The sequence below is a fragment of the Nymphaea colorata genome, chromosome 12 (genome assembly GCF_008831285.2).
Source record: "Nymphaea colorata isolate Beijing-Zhang1983 chromosome 12, ASM883128v2, whole genome shotgun sequence".
Taxonomy (NCBI): Eukaryota; Viridiplantae; Streptophyta; class Magnoliopsida; order Nymphaeales; family Nymphaeaceae; genus Nymphaea; species Nymphaea colorata.
Window position 1 is genome coordinate 2765505 of NC_045149.1, and position 24475 is coordinate 2789979.

Here is a 24475-nt window from a genome sequence, read left to right on the forward strand (position 1 = left end):
TACGTACGCAGAACCCTTTTCTTGCGACCATACATCCTTGCAAGCACAGTCCACATATCAAACGAGGTCGGCTTCCGCAGAATAAGAGGCTGAATATCAGCGGACACAGAGCTGATGATCCACACCTTAACCTGACTGTCTTCCAACACCCACGTCGCCCATTGAGGATCAGTTTTGCTGGGCGCCGGTTTGTCGCCTGTGATATAGGAAAGACGACCACGGCTCGTTATCCCAATCTCGAGAGCAGCAGACCAAGAGAGATAGTTGTCTTTAGTCAGACGAATGGGCGTGACCTGAACCGGCAAGATCTCGCTCTTGGGAGCGCTGCCCGCGTCAAAGGCCATATCACTTTTAGGTGCAATCTCTTCCGCCATCACAAGCAATCAAGTCAGACGCAACACCAGGCAGCAACAAGACAGCACGGCGGCGGCTGGAACACCAGCACCACACGGACCCGTAGGTGTCGGCGACGGCGCTGGATCGCCCGACGGCGGCGACGCAGAGGCGTGACGGCGCTGGACACCCACGGCAGCGGAAAGATGTGATGGCGCTGGATCGTCCGACGGCGGAAAAGGAGACACCCACGGCAGCGGAAGTCACAAGCGGCAACAGGCGGCGGCGCTGGATCGTCTGACGGCAGCGGCACAGAAGATCCCAATGGCGGCGGCGCGGGAAACCCTAACGGCGCAGGCGGCAGCGGTGCAGGGGCGACTACGGAAATACGAGACGAAGCCAAACGATCTCACGGCTCTGATACCATGTAGAAACATGCAACACACGAAGGAAGAAGAGAGGAACACACGATATACGTGGAAAAACCTCAAAAAGAGGAAAAAACCACAAGAAGCTCTGACCTAGGTGCACACCGCAACCCTAGGAGAGAGAAAATTATATTCACTTAATCACACAATTACACTTAAGTGAAGATTATATAGGAGGGAGAGAAGAATGCTGCCTAGGGTACCGAGCCTGCCTCGGTACCCGTGCCCCATGGGACCGGGTCCAGAAATGGACCCGGTTCCCCATTACATCTATTTTAACATGAGGTGCCACATTTGCTTCACATAAGGCATGTACTTTTTATACCACTTGACTTGTCAGTTCTCCACAAGCCTTCTGAACACATAAATAGCATACCTTGCACTTCATCACTAGTGATGCCCTGCTCTCAACAACCCTTATTAGGATGATTTCCTGAATTTGATTTCTCATTCTTAGTCAAGGTGCTCTAGTCTGTATTATAGGGTGATAATCAATATCCTGGTGCTTTGGTCTACAACATTGGCTGTCTTGAAGCTAGTGCCACTGTAAAAGAGTGTATTCCAGTGTCAATCCTTCCATGTCAATATTGTTCTAAGAGTGATTCCATCAATGTGCCATCTGTTTAATGTCATTATTGTTAAGATGGCACTTTTCTATTTACTGGGTGCGAGGTTAGGATCCACCCAAGTCGGCTGGGATCGTCAACTAATTACAAGCTCTTTTTTGTCCTGCTTTGTTGAAAACTGAAGTTTGTTATTTTGTGAATTGTGAAATGAATATCAAATGTGATAGTTGTGAAGTGGTTTTTATCTTATTGTAATATTGTATTTATGTTCAATCTCAGCAACTTGCGAATGAAAAGAGAGCAAAGAATATGTGCATACCTGGGCCATCTTCTATCCAAGTTATTGCCTTCTTAGACTCGACTACTAACTTTACTAAACATATGCATGTATATTCATATTACATATTTTCAGTTTTACCTAAGAAAATATCAAAAGAGAAGTTTCTAGGGATTTACCTTCATTTTTTTGTAGAAAAAATTCACTATAACAATTTATGACCTGACCCAGCTGAGTCGTCGAGTTACTTACTGACCAGTGAATCAATCGTTAGCCAATCCAAGTCCGAGCCATGGGTTTGCTAACTATGATTAGGGACATAATCTCCTTTGTGAAACAAGTCATGTATTTGTAATGAAAAGACATTTAAGGGTTGTACTGTTTGCAGCCTCCATCTGGTTCACATATTTGTTTAATTATATATAGTATATCTTGTTTTATAATGATCTAATGGTTCTCTGTCATTCTTTAACAATCTTTCGAGCAAAGGCCAGCTAAGTATCATTTTTTAATATATTGAGCTTGTTAGTTTCATTTTTTTAACACAATTTGTTAGTTTTTTCTTCCAGTTATTCCAACTTCAATTTCAAGGAGATATTATGGTCTTTTGAATCTTTGATAAGGGATTTTCTTGTTTGGGAAATCTTTGTTTCAGTTGTGAGTTGTGGTGCTTCCTAATAGGAATATGTCAGCAATCTGAATCAGTCCACACATTTTTCTTCATGAGAAATAATTGGAGAATGGAGAATAATTGTCATCATGACGTGTCTTTGATGCAATACTTCACACAAAGCCTTCAGAAATTTGATTTCCTTTTTATATTGATTTTATTATCTGTAACTTAATCCACAAACGCATTCTATTTGAAACTGATGTTAAAATAAACATGTAGATAGGGTAGCATTCATTTTCTTTATTCCTCTATTCTTTTCATATTTATGTTCTTTTTGTTTTCTCTATCTTCTTCTTTTATTATTTCTCATCCTTATGCTTTTTCTTTTTTTGTCTATGTAGAAACACGCAGCGGAAAAAGAGAAGAAAAACAAACACAAGATTTACGTGGAAAACCTCGGAACGAGGTGAAGAACCACAGGGAAGCTCTAACCTAGGGGCAAAACCGCAACCCTAGGAGAGAGAAACTTAATTCACTTAATCAACAATTACAATAAGTGATTAGAATAAAAGAGGGAGGAAGACAGACCCGCCTAGGGAACCGAGCCCGTCCTCGGTTCCCATGCCCATGGGTACCGGGTCCATATCCGGACCCGGTTCCCTATTACAAGGTATTCTAACACTCCCCCTCAAGCTTGGCATACATGTCAAACATGCCAAGTTTGCTAACATTCTTTTCAAATTGAGATGTACATAGGCTTTGGTTAGAGCATCTGCAATTTGATCTTCAGACTTCATATAAGGAAGGATCAACCCCTTTGAATCTATGCGCTTCTGTATGAAGTGGCGATCTATCTCCACATGTTTGGTTCTGTCATGCAGGACGGGATTATTTGCCAGGTTAATCGCAGACTTATTGTCACCATACATTTTCATTTTCTCTTCAATTTCAATTCCAATATCTGCTAGAAGAATCTTTAGCCATAACATCTCTGTAACCCCCATAGCAACAGCCCTGTATTCAGCCTCAGCACTGGATCTAGAACAGACCTCTTGCCTTTTACTCCTCCATACCACCAGGTTTCCCCCTAGAAAGATGCAGTATCCTGTGGTAGACCTTCTGGTATCCGTGCAACCAACCCAATCGGCGTCAGAGTATCCTTCAATATTAAGCTTGTCATGCCAGGTATACAGTAACCCTTCAATATTAAGCTTGTCCTGCCTGTGTTTGTTAGAATACCTTGTAATAGGGAACCGGGTTTGGATATGGACCCGGTACCCATGGGCATGGGAACCGAGGATGGGCTTGGTTCCCTAGGCGGGTCTCTCTTCCTCCTTCTTTTATTCTAATCACTTATTGTAATTGTTGATTAAGTGAATTAAGTTTCTCTCTCCTAGGGTTGCGGTTTTGCCCCTAGGTTAGAGCTTCCCCATGATTTTTCACCTCGTTCTGAGGTTTTCCACGTAAATCCTGTGTTTGTTTTTCTTCTCTTCTTCCGCTGCGTGTTTCTACATGGTATCAGAGCCAAAATCGTGCTGTTTGGCCTCTTCGTTCGTGTGTGATTTAGGGTTTTTTTTTTTTGGAACCCTAAGTTTGACCTAGTCCCACCGCCGCCCGCTGTTGCCTGGAGTGCAGCTCTTCCGACGCCGCCCAACGCTCGCTGCTCTGCCGCTGCCCGACGCCCCCCAACGCTCGCTGCTCTGCCGCTGCCCGTCCTCCATTTTAGGCAAAGTACAGCGCCCGGGTCCTCCTCCTCGTTTCTTCTGGTATTCTCTGACTGTTGGATTTTTTGTGGTCGTTATGGTTGAAGAGATGACCTCCAAGACCGATGTTACCTTTGACACGGGCAGCAATACCAAGAGCGAAAATTTGCCTGTTCAAGTCACCTTTATTCGGCTGAACAAAGACAATTATCTCTCTTGGTCTGCTGCGCTTGAAATTGGGATCACTAGTCGAGGTCGTCTGCCCTATATCACTGGGGAGAAACCTACGCTTAGTAAAACTGATCCTGGATGGGCGACTTGGGCGTTGGAAGATAGTCAAGTTAAGGTTTGGATTATTAGTTCTGTTTTTGCTGATATTCAGCCCCTTATTTTGCGAAAGTCGACCTCATATGACATGTGGATTGTGCTTGCGAGGATGTATGGCCGTAAAAAGAGAATCCTGCGTACATACCAGATTAAACGCAACATTTATTCTCTTAAACAGGGTGACTTGTCTGTGGCATCCTTCTATGCAGCCCTGAAGACTAAATGGGAGGAACTGGACTATCATGTGAATGATGACTGGAATTGTGGCTCTGATCATGAACTGTACTGGCAGGAAGAATGGATGGACCGCACTTTTATTTTTCTGGGAGGTGTGCGTGATGAGTTTGAACCCATTAGGAGTCAAATTCTCAACTGTGAGGAGACCCCTGGAATTGAGGAGGTGTATGCCCGGGTGGAATCTAAGGAACAATGCTGTCAAGTGATGCATATTGACTCTAGTCATGGTAGTTCACCATCTGCTTTTGTTAGTCGTGCTCTAGGGACTGGTTAGCGTCCTATTCGACGTTGTAGTCACTGTAACAAGTTGGGACACTCAGTTGATTTTTGTTGGTATCTTCATCCCGAGAAGAGGCTTACCCGTGGTCGTCCTCCCTCTGGTAGGCGGGGTCCTCCTGTGCTTGATACGAGCTCTCCCAGTGTTGAAAAACCGAAGCTTTCCTCTGACCAAATCAAGGAATTACAAGCTTATATCAGCCGGTTATCTACTACTAAGGAGGAAGCCTCCACGTCTGACGGAGCTCAGGTAGCCCAAGCTCTTGTTTCCACAAGTAATCAAGGTAATCCCTTACTTGGTGATTGGGTAGTTGACAGTGGAGCTACTCATCATATGACAGGAAACCCTAAGATGTTTCAAGAGTACAAATTATCTTCAGGGCAGCAACGCGTATCTATGGCTGATGGGTCCTCAATCTCTGTGGCTGGAAAAGGGAGTTTGTCCTTATTAAATAAATATCTTCTGCATAATGCTCTTCATGTTCCCAATATTCCTGTGAATCTGTTATTTGTCAGTAGTATCACCAAAGAACTCAATTGTAATCTAATTTTCTCTGCTGATCATTGTACCCTGCAGGACTTGGTGACGGGGAAGAAGATTGGGATCGGTTCGGTTAATGATGGCCTCTACAGACTGCCCGTACAGGTTGCCTCTGCTCTCATCTCAGCCACTAGCAGACAGTTGACAGGCGTGGAGGACAGGTCTAGCATTATGAGATGGCACGAGCGCCTTGGACATCTCCCATTCTAGTTGATTAAGAAGTTGTTTCCTAGGTTGTTTACTTCTGTTTCCATGGATTCCTTCACATGTGAAGTGTGTCAGTTTGCTAAGCATGTTAGGGCTTCGTACCTTGTGTCTATCAATAAAACCACTTGTCCTTTTGCTTTGGTTCACTCTCATGTTTGGGGTCCTTCGGGAGTACCCACTTGTCGTGGTTTCCATTACTTTATGACTCTGATTGATGACTACTCCCGTTGTACGTTTGTGTACTTGTTGAAAGAACGCAGTGAGGTTCCTGTCGTTGTCAAAAATTTTGTTGCCTTTGTCGAAAATCAATTTCAGTCATCTGTTCAGATTTTCCGTACTGATAATGCCAGGGAGTATGTCTCTCAATCCCTGGAAGACTTCCTACGGGGCAAGGGTATTGTTCATGAGACGTCCTGTAGTTATACTCCTCAAAATGGCATGGCCGAACGTAAAAATCGCCATTTATTAGATGTCACCCGAGCTATTATGTTCCACAGGCACGTTCCTAAGCGCTACTGGGGCGATGCTCTCCTCACTAGTGCCCACCTCATCAACCGTATGCCCACTCGCGTATTGAATGGCCGTACTCCTTACTCTGTGCTTAGTCCCACTCATAACCCCTGGCCTCTTACTCCTCGGGTGTTCGGGTGTGTTTGCTTTGTTCATAACCATTGTCCCACCATCAAGAAACTTGACCCTCGGTCTGTCAAAGCTGTCTTCTTGGGGGTATTCTTCTACTTAGAAGGGATATAAATGTCTTGATCCTACTACCTCCAAAATCTATGTCTCCCGGGATGTTACCTTTCATGAACATGAGGCGTATTTTCCTGTGAATCCTCTTCAGGGGGAGTGTATAGGGGACAGTATGGAAGAGTATTCTCCAAATCAGCTTATTCAGTTTACTGACTTCTTGGACTACAAACTTAGTCACAGTGTGGAAGATACAGTCAGAGATGATAAAGACAGTCATGTGGAAGGGGACCTTGTGGATGATCAGCCCACATCCCGTGATCATTTGTTTGGGCAGGTTTACAATAGAAAGGAGAAAGATGTGGTTGAGACTGTTGATGCGACCAATCCCAATCCTGTGAGTTCCCCGAATGAACCAAGTCCAATGAATGAAGAGCTTCCCATAGCCCTGCGCAAGGGGACCAGGTCATGTACTTCTCACATTATTCAGAGATTTGTCTCATATTCAAAACTCAGTAAAGAATACAAATGCTTTATTACCACTCTGTCTATGTCTGTGATTCCCAGGTGTGTGGAAGATGTTAGAGAGGATCCTAAATGGCTACAGGCTATGACAGAGGAGATGGTTGCCTTGGCGAAGAACAACACTTGGGAAGTGGTCGATATTCCCAAGGGGACTCACTTAGTTGGTTCAAAGTGGGTGTTTAGTGTGAAGTATAAACCTGATGTAGAAACACGGAGCGGAAGAAGAGAAGAAAAACAAACACAAGATTTACGTGAAAAATCTCAGAACGAGGTGAAAAACCACGGGGAAGCTCTAACCTAGGGGCAAAACCGCAACCCTAGGAGAGAGAAACTTAATTCACTTAATCAACAATTACGATAAGTGATTAGAATAAAAGAGGGAGGAAGAGAGACCCACTTAGGGAACCGAGCCCATCCTCGGTTCCCATGCCCATGGGTACCGGGTCCATATCCGGACCCGGTTCCCTATTACAAGGTATTCTAACAGTCTATATTCCTTCAACATGATTTTCCTTTTTCTTAAGGTGCATCTCTTGGTCAGCATAGTTGGCAAACTCATGACTTGGACTTATTTCATCTGACTACTGGGTAATGGGCATGTGAGTTGATTCGGCAACTCATTTTAGTTGGTTTTGTAGGCTTCTTATTATTATTATTATTATTTTTTACTACAAATTGATAAAGAAGTAAACATATATATAGAACAACATGTAACTATCAAGTAATATAATCAAATAACTATAGTTTGTGAACACAATTATAAAGTAATAACTAATGAACCACATCTAACAACTACAATCAAATAAGTGAGCACTGATATATATTGGACAGTCGAAATAAACAACATCTAATGAGCACAATCGAATGTTCAAAATATAAAAAAGTTGCAAATTATTGTATATTGGATGGTCTATTTTCATTCTTTGATTCACATAAACTCAAAATTTGTACCATGACTTGTTAGTCTGAGTTAATTAACTGTCAAATGCTAAAGCAGGTGAATGAGATATTGCCAAGTCACATGAGTACAGGTATGGTTCGGGTACGGGTGGAGCCAAGTCACATGAGTACAGGTATGGTTCGGGTACGGGTGCAGAGATATGGGTACGGACACAGCAACTTTAGAAAATGTGGGCGCGGGGGCACACACACAAACACACAAAATAACACAAAAAAATCAAAATGAAAACAACATTTACATAAACAAGTGATCTTAAATAAAACATTACATGTTAATGAACAAAACTCTAAAAACATAATGAAAACTTGAGTTAGAAAAAGTTAAATCATGTAAATTAAGCAGTTTGGATCAGTTTCAAGTCTCAAAAAGTACCCAAGTGTGTCCAAGTACCTATTTTGGTTACGGGTACGGCGACACGGGTACACTGACCTTATTGAAGTACGCATGTGACGTAGAGATAGAGAGTTTGAGAATGATGGTTCAATAATGGACCGTCTTCTTAATTTTCAGTAGGAAAGGAATTGCTGGCAAGAGCCTGTTTGCTGCCAAGGCCAGACAAAGACAGCCAAACTCAGACGTTGTGACCCTCTGTAATCAAAAGAACGCCATGGTGACCAAGGGGTCATTGACAAGCTTGGCATTCTGAGTAATGGACGTTACCCATTTTTGAAATAAAAAACTGGGCTGAAGAAGTGATACAATCATACAACTAACCAAAATTATATCATGTTGGGGTAAAATGAAGCGGACCAGACTCTTGGGTGGTCTTTACTTGGCCTGCTGATTCTGCAATCAAGATTCAGCAATCAAGATTCAGCAATCAAATGATTCAGACCTTATTCCTATGAAACTAAGGCGTATGTGGTCAGACATAGAAATGAGACCATGTATGTAGCTCGGTAATTCCCCAGTCAACTTGCTGAGTTTGTCAATTATGTTGGTCGGACATCTATGTCACATGGGTGTGGGGGGTGGGGGCTGGTGCAGGTGTGGATATGGTAATTTTTCAAAAAACTTAAGTGCAGGGTTGCCGAGGATGTATACATGTGTGTAGATATATGTATAAAAATCATTTGTTACATAGTTATTTAACTGTTTAGTGGCTTTATTTATCTACATTTACATATAAATCTTTTGTATTGGAGATAGTTTAGTTATGTGCACATTTAAAATGATCAATTTAACCCAGTTTGGTTGACTGAACTAGATGTGTTGTGTCAGAGAAGCACTAGCACCAGTACCAGCATCGACACATACCACAGCCATTTAGAAGCACCCATATGGTATGGTCGGACATGCTTCACTACCAACTTCCTACATACGTACTTCACTATGTAATTCCTACCCACAGATTCCTAGAACGACACTTTCCACTATATTCAGATCTACGTGCCATGTTTCTGTTGGGTGCATCAAATCATAATTAGTGTTATGATTTTTAGGAAGCATTGGACGTGTGGATATGCCAAGTATACTTTGTGATACATAATTTCCTATATGTTGTATGTAACTCATGGCGGCCTTCCTTGTGCATGTCTGGTAGTTCAACATTTCAAATAACAATTGGTTTTGTTTAGAAGCTTTAGGTATATTGGTGGAGTAATTGTTGATGTTCCTTGGCTTCAGTGTGGACAAGGAAGTACTGATGATAAACTTAGCCCCACTGTTGTAGCCTCCTTGGGTGGCATTCCTGTAGAAGGAGTTGGTGCTGGATTATGGCATACTGTCTGCATATCCAAGGATGGAGATGTTTATGCTTTTGGAGGAAATCAATTTGGGCAATTAGGGATTGGTGAAGATCAGGCTATGGTATGGGAAGATCTTTCTACTATGAATTATGTCTTAAAATGTTTGGAAATACTTTTGTCTATACACTTATCCTAATTTTCTCTAATTCTTATTTTAGACCTTACCGAAGTTGTTGGAGGATGCAATTCTTGAAAACAAGCATGTTAAGATTGTGTCATGTGGTGCTCGCCATAGTGCCATTGTGACTGGTAAGAATAACGGTTGCATGTCCAAGAAACGTGTCCTCAAATTGCCTTTGATCGTTTAGAATGTCTCTCATCCTGTCTCTCCTTACAAATGTAGAAAATTTTGATTGTTTTGTTTTTCTCATTTTCGTTTTAGCATAACGCTGTCGGTATTCTTTGAGAAATAATTGCTTGTATCATAGTTAATTTGAAGTAAAATTCTTGAATGGTAAATTGTTATTCATCAGCAACCATATAGCCCTTGAATGGTAAATTTTTGTTTCACATCAGCAGTTGTTCCAACCTTTTCAACCCTTGCCCCAATGGCACAAAACTGTTAACCAGTAATATTGCAGTTTCTCTGAAGTATCAAGACCATGAAAACCAATGGGATGCTTCATTTATCATCAAGATGATCGATGCCATACCCTTGTCAGAGTTCTCTGTTTTTCCTTTGAAAGAAAAAATCTGAGAAGAAAGGGACTCAAGTTCCATCTAAGGCCAATAGTTCTTGGATTTTAACAACACAAGGACTATGAAATGCAAACTAGTTATCCATGCTGCTTCTGTCGATCCACTATCCAAAAGTCGAACCAGAGAAATACTTATGTCTTCCCTTTCCGGTGTTAGGGAAGGGGATTGTGATGTGTCATGGTTGTGTGTATCTTGTAATGTATTTTTTGTGGCAAGTTTAGATTTTCACATTTTGTATTGACTTGATATTGATTTTTAAATTGCTTGGTCAGGTTAATAGAAAAGCATATGGACATCCTTCCCTTGATTCTCTTCCCTGAAGTTCAGACTTCAAAACAACGAATTTTCACTATTCAGTTGGGTACATGTTGCCAAGACACTGGGATTTTAATGTAAAAAACTTTGGATACTTACTAGGCATTTCGACAGGAGAAATTCAACTGGCATTTGATCCTAAACATGAATCATGTGCCCCACGTACAGTGTCGTGAATTTATAAATTTTTCTTTCTATTAAAAAATGGAAAATTATTGACTATTCATAATTTTTGTGTAGGACTTAAGAATTGTCTTTTGTCTTGCGTGCACAAATTAATTTTGTTTTGAGTTACTCCAAATATTTGTTCACTTCTTCATCCATATTTTTTAAAATAGAAAGAAATAGATAGATGCACTGTCCATCCATGTTGTCATTTACGAAGTAAACAATTTCATTTTTTGATGGTGGTGTTTCGTAAGCTTTGAAGATATATGACACCGGAGATCATGATTTGAGTAATTTTTAACAGTGTTTTTGGCTTCTGCAGAAGATGGAAAAGCTTTTTCTTGGGGCTGGAACAAGTATGGGCAGGTATTCTCACCTTTTCCTTCTTACGTTTAGCACATGCGCTTCATGCATCATATTTTTATGTATGGGAAAGACAAAAAAGCAGAATTTTTTTATTTTTTAAATTCCTGATACAGCTTGGCTTGGGAGATGCGGTGGATCGAAATCTTCCACTTGAAGTTCCTTTTAAGGGGTATCTTGTAAAGAACATCGCCTGTGGTTGGTGGCATACATTAGCCTTGGCGGAACACAGTGACCACAAGTGAAGTCATTTTATGGAAGTGAAAAACGGTTGATTGGTCTCTCTCTTTTCTTTGAGTTTTTGCTTTCTTTTAAGTTATCACTTTTCCTTTCCATTTTAGGCTCATGCTTAAGTGGGTGGTTGCTTCAGGGTGAACGTCCATCTTCAAATTTAGTGCTGGAGTGATGGCCTTGCATGGGTTGTGGGTACCGGATGCTAATAGATTTTAGTTTTGCAGCTATGCTGAGCTCGCTCTCTCTCTCTCTCTCTCTCTCTCTCTCTCTCTCTCGCTCTCCCTGGATGCTGGTGGGTTTTAGTTTCACAGCTAAGCTGAGCTCTGTCTCTGTCAATGCACATGCTTCAACGTTTCTGAGTGAAGCTGTTCAATTCAGATGACCTGATAAAGGGACGAACTTCAAGTCCTTCAGGACGAACTTTAAGTCCTTCAGGTCAGCTTTAGGTCTGTAGTCTAATTCCTGGGGATATCAATGTTAGCACGATCCGGAGGTTTTTGCCTACCGACGTGCTTCTCTAAAAGCAGGAAAAGTCGATGGATTCAACATATTATTAACCTGATGGAAGTGGAGTAGGCTTTCGTACTTGTACTGGTCAGTGACCTGTACTGGTACAAATCCATTTACTTAATTTTTTGCAGAACTAAAAATCAAGTGTTATTTTGGTTTATTTTATCATTATTGTTGCTATGTTTAATTTCATAAGCATTTGATTTGCTTTATTTATTATTTATTGTTTTATATATGAGATTTATAGAAAATTGACTGGTGACTGGCTTGTAGTCACCTAATAATCTAATTAGGACCGTTCAAGATACTATAATGAATGGTTAAGGAGAAATACAATGACAAAAATATTAGACATTTTTGTCATCTAATATTAGTTTAATATTAGTTTAGTTTGCATTTTTTTCTTTATTTTTGTCTTAACCATTTATCTATTTTAGATGAACAACTCTTGCTGGGGGCTTTGGATAACTAAAACCATCATTCACTCACTCAATATTTACACCCTTAAACTGATTTTATTTTAAGATGAATAAGAGCTCTCATAGACGTGAACCAGTCCCAATTGGTTGGCAAGTCATTTGTGAGGTCGAACAAACTTTCTTTTCATATAAACAATGACCTGTTTTTGCAAGTGTCGCGTGTATATCAAGAGTAACGCACGAAACAAGCGTCCTAATTAAAGGCATCACAGTTGTCACCATGTGGGAGGAACGCATGCCACCTAAACAGTAACTATCCTGAAAGGACAGCCCGCATGGAAGTTTATTTGCGAGTATACTGCAGTTATACGACTGTTCGCGCGGCATTCTGCAAAGGCAGCTCTGGCAGACCCATCCCCACGAAGGATCTAATGTTCACCATACGAGGTACACAAAGTGGTAGTGCACAAAAATAATTTTGAACACAATTTAATTTCCATTCCAGGAAGACTAAATCACGTTTCATTGCTACAGAATGCTCTCATCTCCAGTTAGTCGGAGAACTCCCACTCAACCATCCTGAACGGACTAGGCAAAGTCTAAAAGAAAAACGGAGAACGCAGCAACTTGTCACAAACTGTTGCCTAATAGCGGGCTAGGCATCAAGCAACAAAGTGGGAAATAAATCAGACATTTAAATCACGGAAATTCCAATGATGAATTATATCAAACAAAGTAAGGGTGTCAAGTGGTTCCTTTTACCAACTTGTTGAACAACCAGGAGATTGTTGGTTACCCGCTTCGAATTAGCTAGTAGGTGAGAAAACTGATACCAGCTAGTAAGGTACATGAGCTGAGTCGAGCTCAAGCTCAGCCAGCTCAAACTCAAGTTGACTTACATGGAGCTCAGTTCAAACTTGACTGGAGTTTGAGTCGAGTTTGACAAGGTTGGCTCGAGTTCAATGCAAATAGACTGTTGAGCTCGACAACTTGTTTAAACTCGTTTAATGAAGGCAACTCCTTTGCTGCATTTTAATACCAACTGAAATTTAACGTCCAACCTGCAGCATGAACTAATTGACACATTACCACAAATGATAACAAAACTTTGGATTCGTTACAAACAATCCCCACAAATGGACACTCAACACAAATAAAGGGATGATAATCCAAGACTGAATCTCACGCGCAATTCAATGAGAAACAATGACCACCAAAACAAATCGTAAAATCAAGAGGAAAAAGAGGAAATGGTTAACAACTATTATCGACCTAATAACAACAATTAGAAAGAAGTAAATTAGTTGGTTCTTTCATAGAATGTTCAGTGGAGACCATAACACTGTAGTTTTATTGTTTTGTTTAATCAAAAGACGGAAGTAGGGTTCCTTTTGCATCGAGGGTTTTATATGTGCACCGAGTGACAGAGAAAGAGAGAAGGGGAGGGAGACTACAGAACGATTGTAGAAACGATGAGCCATGCTGCTGCTACCACTACTTGTCTGAAACTTTAAGAAGGTTTGAAAAGAGAGAGAGAGGGAACTAGCTAAAACGAAGAGTAAAAACATATAAACCAAAGGTATTATGCACTGCTATGTTGACTTACAAAATGGCCCCCACATTTTACTGTATTTGATGATAAACCAGATTAACATCTCTGCATTTTTCTCATGCCCATTTTAGGCATCTAGAATTACAAAAATTGATATCTAGCTGTAAATGATTCTACTCGAGTTAATTGAGTCGAGTTCATGTAAGTTGAACTCAACTCATTTACAAACTCAAGTTCTTTGTTAAGCTTGAGCTCGACTCCTTTAACAGACAAGCTGAGCTCGACTTGAGCTTAACTGAGTGAGTTTGAGTCAAGCACGAGTTGGCTCAAAACATTGGACATCCCTAACACCAGCCATAAATAAGGTGAGCAAGAGCAAATAAATAATAATGCCACCATAAGAATAAGAAAAACCACCGAGGGAGACTCCTATCTCAAAAGCAGCATAGGAGACAACGTCAACAACTTATTCAAGAAATTGAATAAAGGAAAAGTAGAAGAAAAGTAGAAAAATAGGTCACACATGAAACCTTACTCTTGATGAGAATGATGAGAAGGAATGAGGAGAAGGAGGAGCTAGCATTGGAGAGAGGGTGAGAGGAAAAAATGATTACTGAGAGTTCTATGTCGAGATACAAGATACAAATACTCTACAGAAGTATTATGAAGATGAAAAGGATGTTGGAGTTTCAGCAGCGGATGATGCACAGGAGGAACCTCTTGTGCACGATCGCCGGTGGGGTCTCCAGGTATGTTGTGCACTGAACAACTGACATTCTCCAACAATGTAGCATAGAGGAGCAGCAACAAAAAAGGGAGAGAATTGTAGAGAAAGAGAGAGAGAGAGAGAGAAGTAAGGTCATTGTATTCAAGTTTGCTTCTATAAGGCCACCATTAGGGTAATGAGATGATTAACCCTAAAAGAGAAGGCGTTGGGGTATTTAAAGTCAACCTTATAGGATTCCCTTAAGTCTAGGTTGTGGTTAGGGCCAATAAGAGAAATTAGAAAAAAAATATCTATCAATGAAAATTATTTATTTTAAATATAGTTCACAAAAGTTTATTTTGTAATTGCAAGTGGCCCCTGTCATAGTTATGAGTGGAAAAAGGCAGGGCTTATGGCGACTATCCAACATCACACACTTTGTCATGAGACCGCCAGTTTGCCCATACTATTGTGGGCTTCCTTAATCTTAATTATGTGGTATTATATAGTTGGTTTAACAACATAACCTTACTATGTTAAAGGTATGTAGTGAGGTTTTCCTTAAGGAAGCTTTTTCATCGCGACCTTTCATAAATATCTCATCTCTATAAAGGCTACATGCTTCATAAATAAGTCTTCTGAAATTCCCTTAGTTAAGGGGTCAACTACTATATAATTGGTAGACAATGCTTACTCTTTCAGCTAATAGCGTCATTCTTCATAAGATATATTACTGTCTCATTATCACAATATAATTGAACTAGTTCAGGATCAATCTTTAGTTTTAAGTATTTCAAGAACCGGTTTATCCAGACAACAAATGTAGTTGCTGCATTACAAGTTGTATACTCTGCTTGTTGAGTATCTTGAACAACTCAACCATGTTTCTTATAGGACATCTATTGCTCTACCTTCATAAAGAAATATGTAATTGGAGGTAGACTTAATATCATCCTTGCAAGTAGTGAAATCTACATCGAAATATCCTCCTAAATTTAATTCATCAGCTTACAAGACGATTTTTAAGTTTTTTCAATCCCTTATATCAAAATGTTCTTTTAGCCTACTAGTGAGGCCAACCTGCATTACTTTGACGACTCACAAGATCAACATGAAAACTTATATCAGGTCTTGTGCACAACCTTAAATACATTAAAATGCCGACAACCTCATTATAAGGGACATGTAATTTTTGTTGCTCTTCACTAAGACAATCACTTTTACTTAGATGGTTATGGGAGTCCCAATTGGTTTGGGGTCTTCCATTATGAACTTCTTTAAAATGTAATCAATATATCATTTTCAGCTTAAACTTAAACTCATCAAATTTTTATCTTAGTGATTTTTATACCAAGGGTATAGGATTCTTTCCCATATCTTTTATTTCAAAGTTTTCATTCAACCAAGTTTTTATCTTGGATATCATTTCATTTTCATTTTCATTTCTAGTCAGTAAAATATCATCAATATATAATGACAAAATGTAAAATAGACTCCCACTTTTTTATAACTAATTTGTTACATATCGAAGCTTAGTTATCTTATGAAAGGCAAAATTCTTTTGTTTAAGAAACTATTTTAAGCCGTACAAGGATTGTTTTAACTTGTACACTTTAATTTTATTTTCTCCAACAACATAATTTAATGGTTGTTCTATATAGATAGTTTCTTTCAACTCACCATTAAAAAATCATTTTTTATGTCAACTTGCCAAATATCTAGGTCACGAAAATACTGTGATAGCCACAATTATTTTGATCGAGGCAAATTTAGCAGCTGACAAATAGGTTTCTAAATAGGTAATTCATTTCTTTTGAGAAAAACCCTTTGCTACTAGTGTGGCTTTCAACCTATCAACTCACCCATTAACTTTATATGTTTTCTTTAGCATCTATTTACATATAACAATTCTTGCTTTAGGAAGATCTACTAATTCTTAAACTTTGTTTTTTTTATGGACTCAAATTCTTCATCCATAGCTTTCATCCAATCTAACAATTCATGCTGATTTGTCATTTTATGATGTGTTAGATTATCTGTCATTTCATTAATGACTATTGAATAACAAAGCTTCTTTGCCAAGTATACATAGGAGACATTCAAATATGAATGAGGGACTCTAGGTCTTTTATGACCAAAAAAAGTATGAGAAAATATTGGTTCATTTGCTAACTATTATGTAGCTGGTACATTACAAGACTGTTCATGTAAATAAAAAAAGTTCATTCAATAGATAAGTTTGATCTTTAACTAGAATACTAACTTTATTATTGAGTTTTTTTAGGAACTCTATATTTCTACTTTCAACGAGCCACATTGACAAATGATATAAATTGTAGGCTTTAGATTCTTTTAGATATCCAATTAATAAGCATCTTACAGACCTATCATCCAATTTATATATTTTTTGATATAAGATTTTGACATGAGCTACTAATCCCTATTGTGTATAAGGACCTAGATCTAGTTTCAAATCAGTCTATCTCTCATAAGGAGCGGTCGAAGTTGTCATGCAGGACACTCGATCTAAAATGTTCATAGTTGTCAGTACAACCTTACTTCAAAATACTTTTGAGTAATTGTGCACTTGCTAACATGGACCTTACCATGTTCAAAAAGATTTTGTTACACCTCTCTGCTACACTATTTGATTGTGGTGTTCTTAACATTGTCCTTTACCTATTTATTCAAATCATTTTACAATATTCAAAAAGCTCATTAGATGTGTACTCACCACATAGATCAGACCCTATAACTTTGATATAGCCAACTTGTCTCTCAAATTCATTCATGCGTTTTTCAAATTTCTCAAAGGCTTCATAGTTATGTTTAAACAGACAACTTAACTTTGATCAATTATCAATGTTATGAAATAAAAGCATGGCACTATGAGTTTTGACATTGTATGGTCTATAAATATCTATATGGATAATCTCTAATTGATCAATGGTCCAAATCACTTTTGAAGAGAAGGGTTTCTTACCATTTCTTATGTGAACATGACTCACATTTTTCAAAGTCATTTTCATCAATATCAGGTATTATTCCTTGTTGTGCTACTATCTTCATTTTCTTTATGCCTACATTTTTTAATATTTTATGATACAAATTCACATTCACATTTAATGAACAATCAATGTAATCCGAACTTGATATTTCATTCACTTCATTAAGCTTAAACATGCCATGCTCTTTTACAAACTTCTCTTCAAATATGGTCTTATCATTACCCTTTTACAAGCTTCCACATTTGTAGTATTTCACTACGTTGCCTTGAGGTCTTTAGGAACTTATATGCTTTCTTTTAGACTTTCCATTATTTTTCTTTTCAAATTGTTTGGGTCTAACTGACACATGGCAGCTATAAGGTTTAACCTGCACCACCATAAGTCTGAGTTCTTGTTTTTAGTCAGGTGTTCTTGTTCATAGTTAGTTATAACAAAAGCTTTGACAAAGTCAGCTTCTCAAAGTTAAGCCTTAAAGTAATAACTGCCATGTTTAGGATAGGGGCACCCTATTTAGGATCGTTGAGATCTGCATACTATCTCAGATCACATTTCCTCTGATGGCTATGACGAACATCCTTAGTTCACTACAACAAATCTATGATACATGACCATGTCCCTAGCACCAGTTGGGGATTGTTCCTAAACTGAACTATCAGTTCTTTACGCATTTTGTGCATGCAAAGCAGTCTATGCTCTTTATAAATAATTTCATTTTCTCCATTTTTCTTTCTAAACAATTGCATGTCTATCCCTCCCGAACATCCACTCATCCCTTGCGGCTAACCCCAGCTTTTCTCATTTGCACTCCCATCATTGAGATCGATGGGAACGAAGACAAAAAAGAGGCACCAGCAGTTTGCTCCATTTTTGCATGCTGGTATCACTGTTTTACCCATTGTCAAGAGGTTTCAAGCCATTTTGCCATCTGGAAAGTGCCTCCACAATCAACCTTCCACAATAACCAGAGTGACCGTTCCTAAAATTTACTGCACGACGTATTAGGAACGGTCACTTTGATTATTCCTATATGCATATTAAAATAAATTTAACTTTTATGAACACTTACAAAAACCATTCATAACTTATGTATCATTAAGTAATTAGTTTTAAAAACGGCCACCCATGCTTTTAGAAGCGGTTTAGCGGACAATTCTAAAAGTGTTATTTGTAGTATAAGTTAACTTGGCTATCTTTTATTCTATGACCTTGACGTTAGACGCAACACTCAATGCTCCATTGTGACAACCTTAGTGCTCTCCATTTAACAATCAATCCAGTTTTCTATAACAAGTCTAAATTAATTCTAATTGATTGTCATTATATTCATGAAGAAGTTGCACCAATACATACTAATATATCCCTGTTACAAATGTATTCTGTACAGCGCACAATATATTCGATTTTCAGATATAGGTCCAAATTTAATGAATGCCGGCAAAAGCCTACCTCCATATACATACAAATATATCCCTGTTACAAATGTATTCTGTACAGCGCATAATATATTCAATTTTCAGATGAAGGTCCAAATCATGACAAAATGGCCCAAACAACTCTAAACAATATTCCATAAGTACTCTTCAGCAAATAATACTTCAGATCTGAGTCACTCCGTCATTCTCGTCATCAACCACCGGATACAGGAAAGCACTAGCTCCATTCGTACTCATCACAAGCAGGAATCCAACGACCATACTCAGTGCTGTTTCACTTTTGCCGAATTCAGAAACTTCGTTTTGCGATCCTTTCCTTTCTCTTCCCTACATAAACATTTTCATGTGAAGAGAAAAAGCTATTAATTGCACAGTCACAAGGATACGAGTAAAGATTAATCCCATCTGTTTCACAGCAAGAACTGATACTGATATTTGATATGCATCACAATCCTGCATTTTAGCAGTACAACAAAATGGAGCATTTTACATGCACAGAATGACTAGCGGAGAGCAGATTAATGGCCCCACATCATTTCCGGAAACATTAATTTGTCACTCGTCAAGAGAACAAGGAGAAGATAGGACATTCTAGCCAGAAACTACCAATCCTACCATTGAATGGTTTCAGTAAGGGACCGTTTGATGGCCTGGAAATGTGGAATTAGAAATATATTTCTAGAAACATATTTCTTGAAAAAAATGAATGGAAAAAATCTTTCCGATTCCAATTTTGGTGTATGTGTGATGACTGAAAAATATATTTCCAGAAATATATTTTTATGTTTGATGAAAAAGAATTATATTTCCAAATTTTCAGAAAATTAATTCTTAGTTTGATAATAAGGAAACATTTTTCCAGATTTACAGAAATTATAGAGAACTGATCAGACATGTCAGGAGGCATATATTTTTGCTTTACAAATTTTTATTTATGGTGATCAGACGTGCAATCGATGCGTCCTTTGTCAGGCTGCTTTTCACGGCAGACGAACAGCGACGAGATTGAGAGAGAGAGAGAGAGAGAGAGATGGTTACCTATGGTGGAGAGGCGGAGATGCACAGATCTGATCTATGGCGGCGAGCAAGATGCGGTCGTTCCGGCGAGAGAGACGAGAAGGGTAGCAAGGGGCGATATAGACAACGAGGGGAGAAGGAGACACAAAGGGCGAGAGAGACGACGAGGGGAGAAGGAGACGTAGAGGGCGAGAGAGACAACGAGGGGAGAAGGAAACGCAGAGGCCAAGAGAGACGACGCAGAGGGCAAGAGAGGCGACGGAGGTAGCTGCGGGCCTGCGGCAGGAGGGAGGCGCTGCGTGGGTGGGAGGCGAGAGGACAAAGATGAGGGGAGCCCAAAGCGAAGAGCCCTAACGGGCAACAAAATAATTCTGGAAATATGTTTCCACCTCTCGCGGTGGAAACATTTTTCCGGAAACAAAATTCCGATTTCCACGGAAATGGTAAAAAAAATAATATCGCTTTTGTTAAATCGGAATTTTTTTAAAAATTTGAATTTTGTTTCTTTCCATACAGTATAATTCCGGCCCATCAAACGGGCCCTAAATAAACAAACTTAAATTTGTTTATGCATAACATGTAAATGCCATTACATATTGGTCTACCACAAGTTTGTAAAATTGAGAAGGAGAGGTGCAACTTTTTGCAGCTAGACGAAAAAGAATATGTCATGGTAGCTTGCTTACCCTGTAGCAGAAATTCATCCAAGCAAGTGGCGTAAGATGGTCAGCCAATTAAAAATGGTCGGCCAAGCAACTTGGCACGTGACAATAATGATGCTCAGAACTGTGAAGAACATGGCGATTGACATCCCCAAAAAGACGGGAAGGAAAAGATCTATGTTAGTCTGTGGATGCCTACATCGAAGCAATAAAACTTGGGATTTAAGCATTATAATCCTAAAGAAAAATATATAAAATAAAAAATATAATCCCCCTAACTAGAAAATAGAGGGTTGCCAAGAGGAAATCCAAACTTGGATTGATAAAAACTGTAAGAGCTCACCATAAAAACTTCAAACAATTTGTAAATTTCCTTTTTTATTTTCAGTTGTCTTAATGGAAATATCCTAGGAGCATTGTCAAGAGTAAGCAACAAAATTATACCGTTAAAAAATAACTTGATTTAATTTGAAGACGAAAGGGGGTGCGAGTAGTTTTAACTTTCAATAAAGCAAAGAATCAGGTAATTGTGATAATTTTCAGTGTTAGTTGATGACAGTAAACGAAGGTAACAGAAAGGAATATATCATGTCATTGTAACAAAATAAGAACTATTTAATGCAACAGGTAGGAATAAAAAGAAACAGAAAAAAGAACAACAGAAATACCCTGCTAAGAATCCTTCCAGAAGGTATTGCATCAAAAAGTGACATTGCAGCATGAAGTATGCTGTTAGAGTCTGTTTGAAGAAGACCTGAGATGTTTTGAGTCCCAGAAATGTCATGCAAAAGATCCTGAGCACCAAAAATACACATGAAGCTACTGCAATAGTAAAGTATGCAGAACTCAAAATGCTTTAAATGAGCCTGAGCTGGTATTTGATGTCTCAAACGCAAGCCAGTAGTCAGCTAACACAAGGGAACCCTGCCACAGAACTTGAAATTTGTACTAGAGAGAGAGAGAGAGAGAGAGAGAGAGAGAGAGAGAGAGAGAGAGGCTCGAAGGAAGGTACTTGAAAGAGGCTCAAGGTTGATCACCAGAGGCGAAACAGCTACAGGACACCAGAGAAGTCAAAAAGGCCCCCATCAAACGCGGGTTTAGACATAATTAGAACGACCGACTATGTAAGTGAGAGAATCAGAGAGAGAGAGAGAGAGAGAGGTGGACGGTAGAGCCACACTCGCAGAAGCGGTTGATGCCAGAGAAACGAGACACTGCCGGAGAAGGATGCGGCCTTTGAGTTGGATGTCGCCTGCGAAACAGAAAGCCGACGGAGAAACAGGATGTCGCCTGCGAAACAAGATGGAGCCGGAGGAGAAAATGATGAAACGCGAGGCTGAAGACTGAAGAGGAGAATCGATCATCAGAGAGAGGCCAATGAGAGAACTGAGAGAGAACTTACCGTAAATCGATCAAAGGAGAGAGCCCGATCGATTGGTTTTTCCTTCTCTGAACGCATCCAACGAAAGGAATGTCTTCGGTTCCTTCTCTGATCAAGTTTTGGGGAAAAAAATGGAGATGAAGCGACAAAGAGAATGCCATCGCCGGTAGGGAAGGGAGGGAGAAGGAGATGAGAGATGAGAGGATGTTACTGAGGAAGGGACAGAGACTGTCGCCGCTGGAAAGGGACGGAAAGCAGAGAGGACTATTCGAGCGTCTGGCTCTCTTCATCCTGCGACCAATGTTGCTGGCGGGAAATAAAAAGGCGCGCACATGTTTCACTATGACGTGGCCTCACGCGTTGGGTTCAGTATCGACGTATCGTGTCTCAAGTGTCGCAATTAAGGTGTCTTGAAAGGGTATATATATATATATATATATATATATATATATATATATATATATATATATGGTTTGGCTAAACTCATTCTACCGACAAGAAGAAAATTGTCTCTCTCTTTCTCTCTGCTTTAAGAGAGTTCTTTATTAGTTCATTCGAAATAGCCACTGGACAACAACTGTTGATACCGCATACCCTTGCAGCCCAAGAAAAGGGAAGACTCACTTTTGCCTACCAGTTCGTTCGTGATTGGCAGGACCAGACGGAAATGGCTAAAGCGTTCTTACACAAGGCCGCCAAAAAGATGAAAAAGTTTGCAGATCGGAATCAAACGCCAATGGAATTCCGAGTGGATGATCAAGTCCTCGTGAAGCTCTATCCTGATCGCACGGGCATTTTCCGTGGTCGACATAAGTCATTGATCCGCAAGTATGAGGGACCCTTCACAGTGCTGAAGAGAATCGGAAAGCTAGCATACAAGCTAGATTTGCCGCCAGACTTTAAGGTGCATTCAGTGTTCCATGTTTGTAACCTGAAACCCTTCTATGTCGATGAGGAAGACACCGAGAGAAGCGTTTCAGAACGAGACCCGATCCTGCAGCAAGCCCCGTCGACCAAGCGAGCGGCAGACCGTCAGATGGAAGAGATTCTTCGGCACAAGACAAACTATTTGGGGGAGCCGAAGAAGTACCAAGTGAAGTGGATAGGCGAACAAAACCCCACCTGAGAGTATGCATTCCGCATGAAGCAGCGCTACCCGCTGGAAGCCAAGGCCTATCATAAAACTGCTGGCGCCGAGGATGACGCATAACTTGAAGGGGGGAGCCTATTCCCTTGTGTCTGGGAGTCTGTACAGTCCTTTGCTTTGTTTTGCATTGTGCTTCCTTTGCTTATGTTGAGTCATTTGCTTATGCATGTTTACTTGTAAGGGAGTACCCTTCCACCGGTCTAAGTGTCAAGTATTGAGATTTCTTGTTTTGGGTGGTCGGCATGGGAATCCTGTAAGAGGCCTCGGCCATCCTATATAAGTAAAGTCGAGATCATTCTCCTTACTTATCTTTCTCGTGATGTACTAATTTTCCAAGCGAATACATTGCGAGATTTCTTTATTCACAAGCATTCTTTATACACTTGTTTTCTCAAACTACCTTTACACCCCGTTCAGCGGTTTGAAGGCTTGCGGCAATCAGGTTTTTGCCGCGCCGCACGGGCCGAAGTTGTCAGCCCATGACATACTGCATAGTGGCAATAAAGCAGTAACAGGAAACATGTAAAAAAAGAGAAAACCGTTTTATACTTTAAAAATAAGTCAGCTGCATAAAATTGAAAAAAGACCAATCTTTCTGAAAAATACAAAAAAAAAATTCAAAAAACGTTAAAAACACATTTTTCTCATTTTTTGGAGTTTTCACTTTAACCTTTTTAAAATCTACCGAGCTTTTCTCAAAATTTTTGCGAGTATTATACCTAAGAAAACTCTCATCGTTTAAAACTTGCAAACAATATTTGCAGGGGTCTAATGAGATGCAAATCTTTATCACGTACAATTTCTCCAAACCTGACTGATGGTCATGACAGATATTCTAATGAGATGTAATATTTATCACGTACATGGCCTTTAAAACTTTAATCGCAAACAGCCAACGAGAGGTCCACCAAATTATGTAAAATATGTACAAGTAGCAGGATATTTACATAAATGGCGGTGGAGCAAGCAATAAAGAACAAGTAAAGAATATTACAGTGGGAACTGCCGAGGCTTAAGAATATTACAAGTAAACAATATCTCTCGCTGGCAGCTCTTGACGATGGGAGTGGAACTGCCGACGCTCCCCCTTCTCTCTGGCAGAGCCCAGATTTGATGTTTGGTGATACAGAGTCATCATTCATAGACTATATATATATATATATATACACTCCTAAGCAAAACGGATAAACAGCAAACCTCTTAATTTTGTGTTAACGAGTATTTCAAACAAAACATGAACCTCCTAATGCTTTAATTAATAGTAATTCAATATAAATCATGTTTAGTTAAAGTAATTATTGTAAAAGAATTGATCTTTCTGCTATCAAAATTTTGATATAACAAGAGTTGTTAATTTTTTTATTATTAAAAATACATTATTAATGTTAAAAGATTACTAACTTAACATATGTTTTTCATTAAATTACTC

The 24475-nt window shown here is 39.4% G+C and overlaps 2 protein-coding genes across 10 annotated transcripts in view; one reads left to right on the forward strand and one right to left on the reverse strand.

The window, feature by feature from the left end:
* LOC116265634 (ultraviolet-B receptor UVR8-like) overlaps positions 1-11417 on the forward strand; it is a 38000-nt gene extending 26583 nt beyond the window's left edge. For 3 of the 5 annotated variants that reach the window (XM_031646371.2, XM_050080897.1, XM_031646373.2), the window contains 4 exons: positions 9311-9493; positions 9591-9681; positions 10937-10980; positions 11094-11417. In XM_031646371.2, the coding sequence (XP_031502231.1) occupies positions 9311-9493; positions 9591-9681; positions 10937-10980; positions 11094-11222 (447 nt within the window). In that variant the 3' untranslated portion in view covers positions 11223-11417. Of the gene's footprint in view, positions 1-5337; positions 5650-9310; positions 9494-9590; positions 9682-10936; positions 10981-11093 lie in introns of those variants that run through there. The other 2 variants (XM_031646372.2, XM_050080898.1) reach the window with 2 other exon arrangements.
* Positions 11418-18745: 7328 nt separating this feature from the next.
* Positions 18746-22223, reverse strand: LOC116266186 (uncharacterized). 5 transcript variants are annotated; one of them, XR_007575022.1, is made up of 5 exons: positions 21921-22223; positions 21531-21808; positions 21187-21312; positions 19878-20642; positions 18746-19166 (listed from the first exon to the last, which is right to left on the reverse strand). XR_007575022.1 is itself a non-coding variant. In XM_050080940.1 (4 exons), exons 1-4 carry the CDS (start codon positions 22187-22189, stop codon positions 19002-19004), a joined length of 630 nt encoding a protein of 209 aa, XP_049936897.1. In that variant the 5' UTR covers positions 22190-22211; the 3' UTR covers positions 18746-19001. The 5 variants fall into 5 exon arrangements, 3 of the variants coding, with proteins under 3 accessions (XP_049936897.1, XP_049936896.1, XP_031503159.1); XR_004175293.2 differs by having other exon boundaries at positions 21187-21808; positions 21921-22222; XM_050080940.1 differs by lacking the exon at positions 19878-20642 and having other exon boundaries at positions 21187-21272; positions 21699-21808; positions 21921-22211.
* Positions 22224-24475: the final 2252 nt, after the last annotated feature.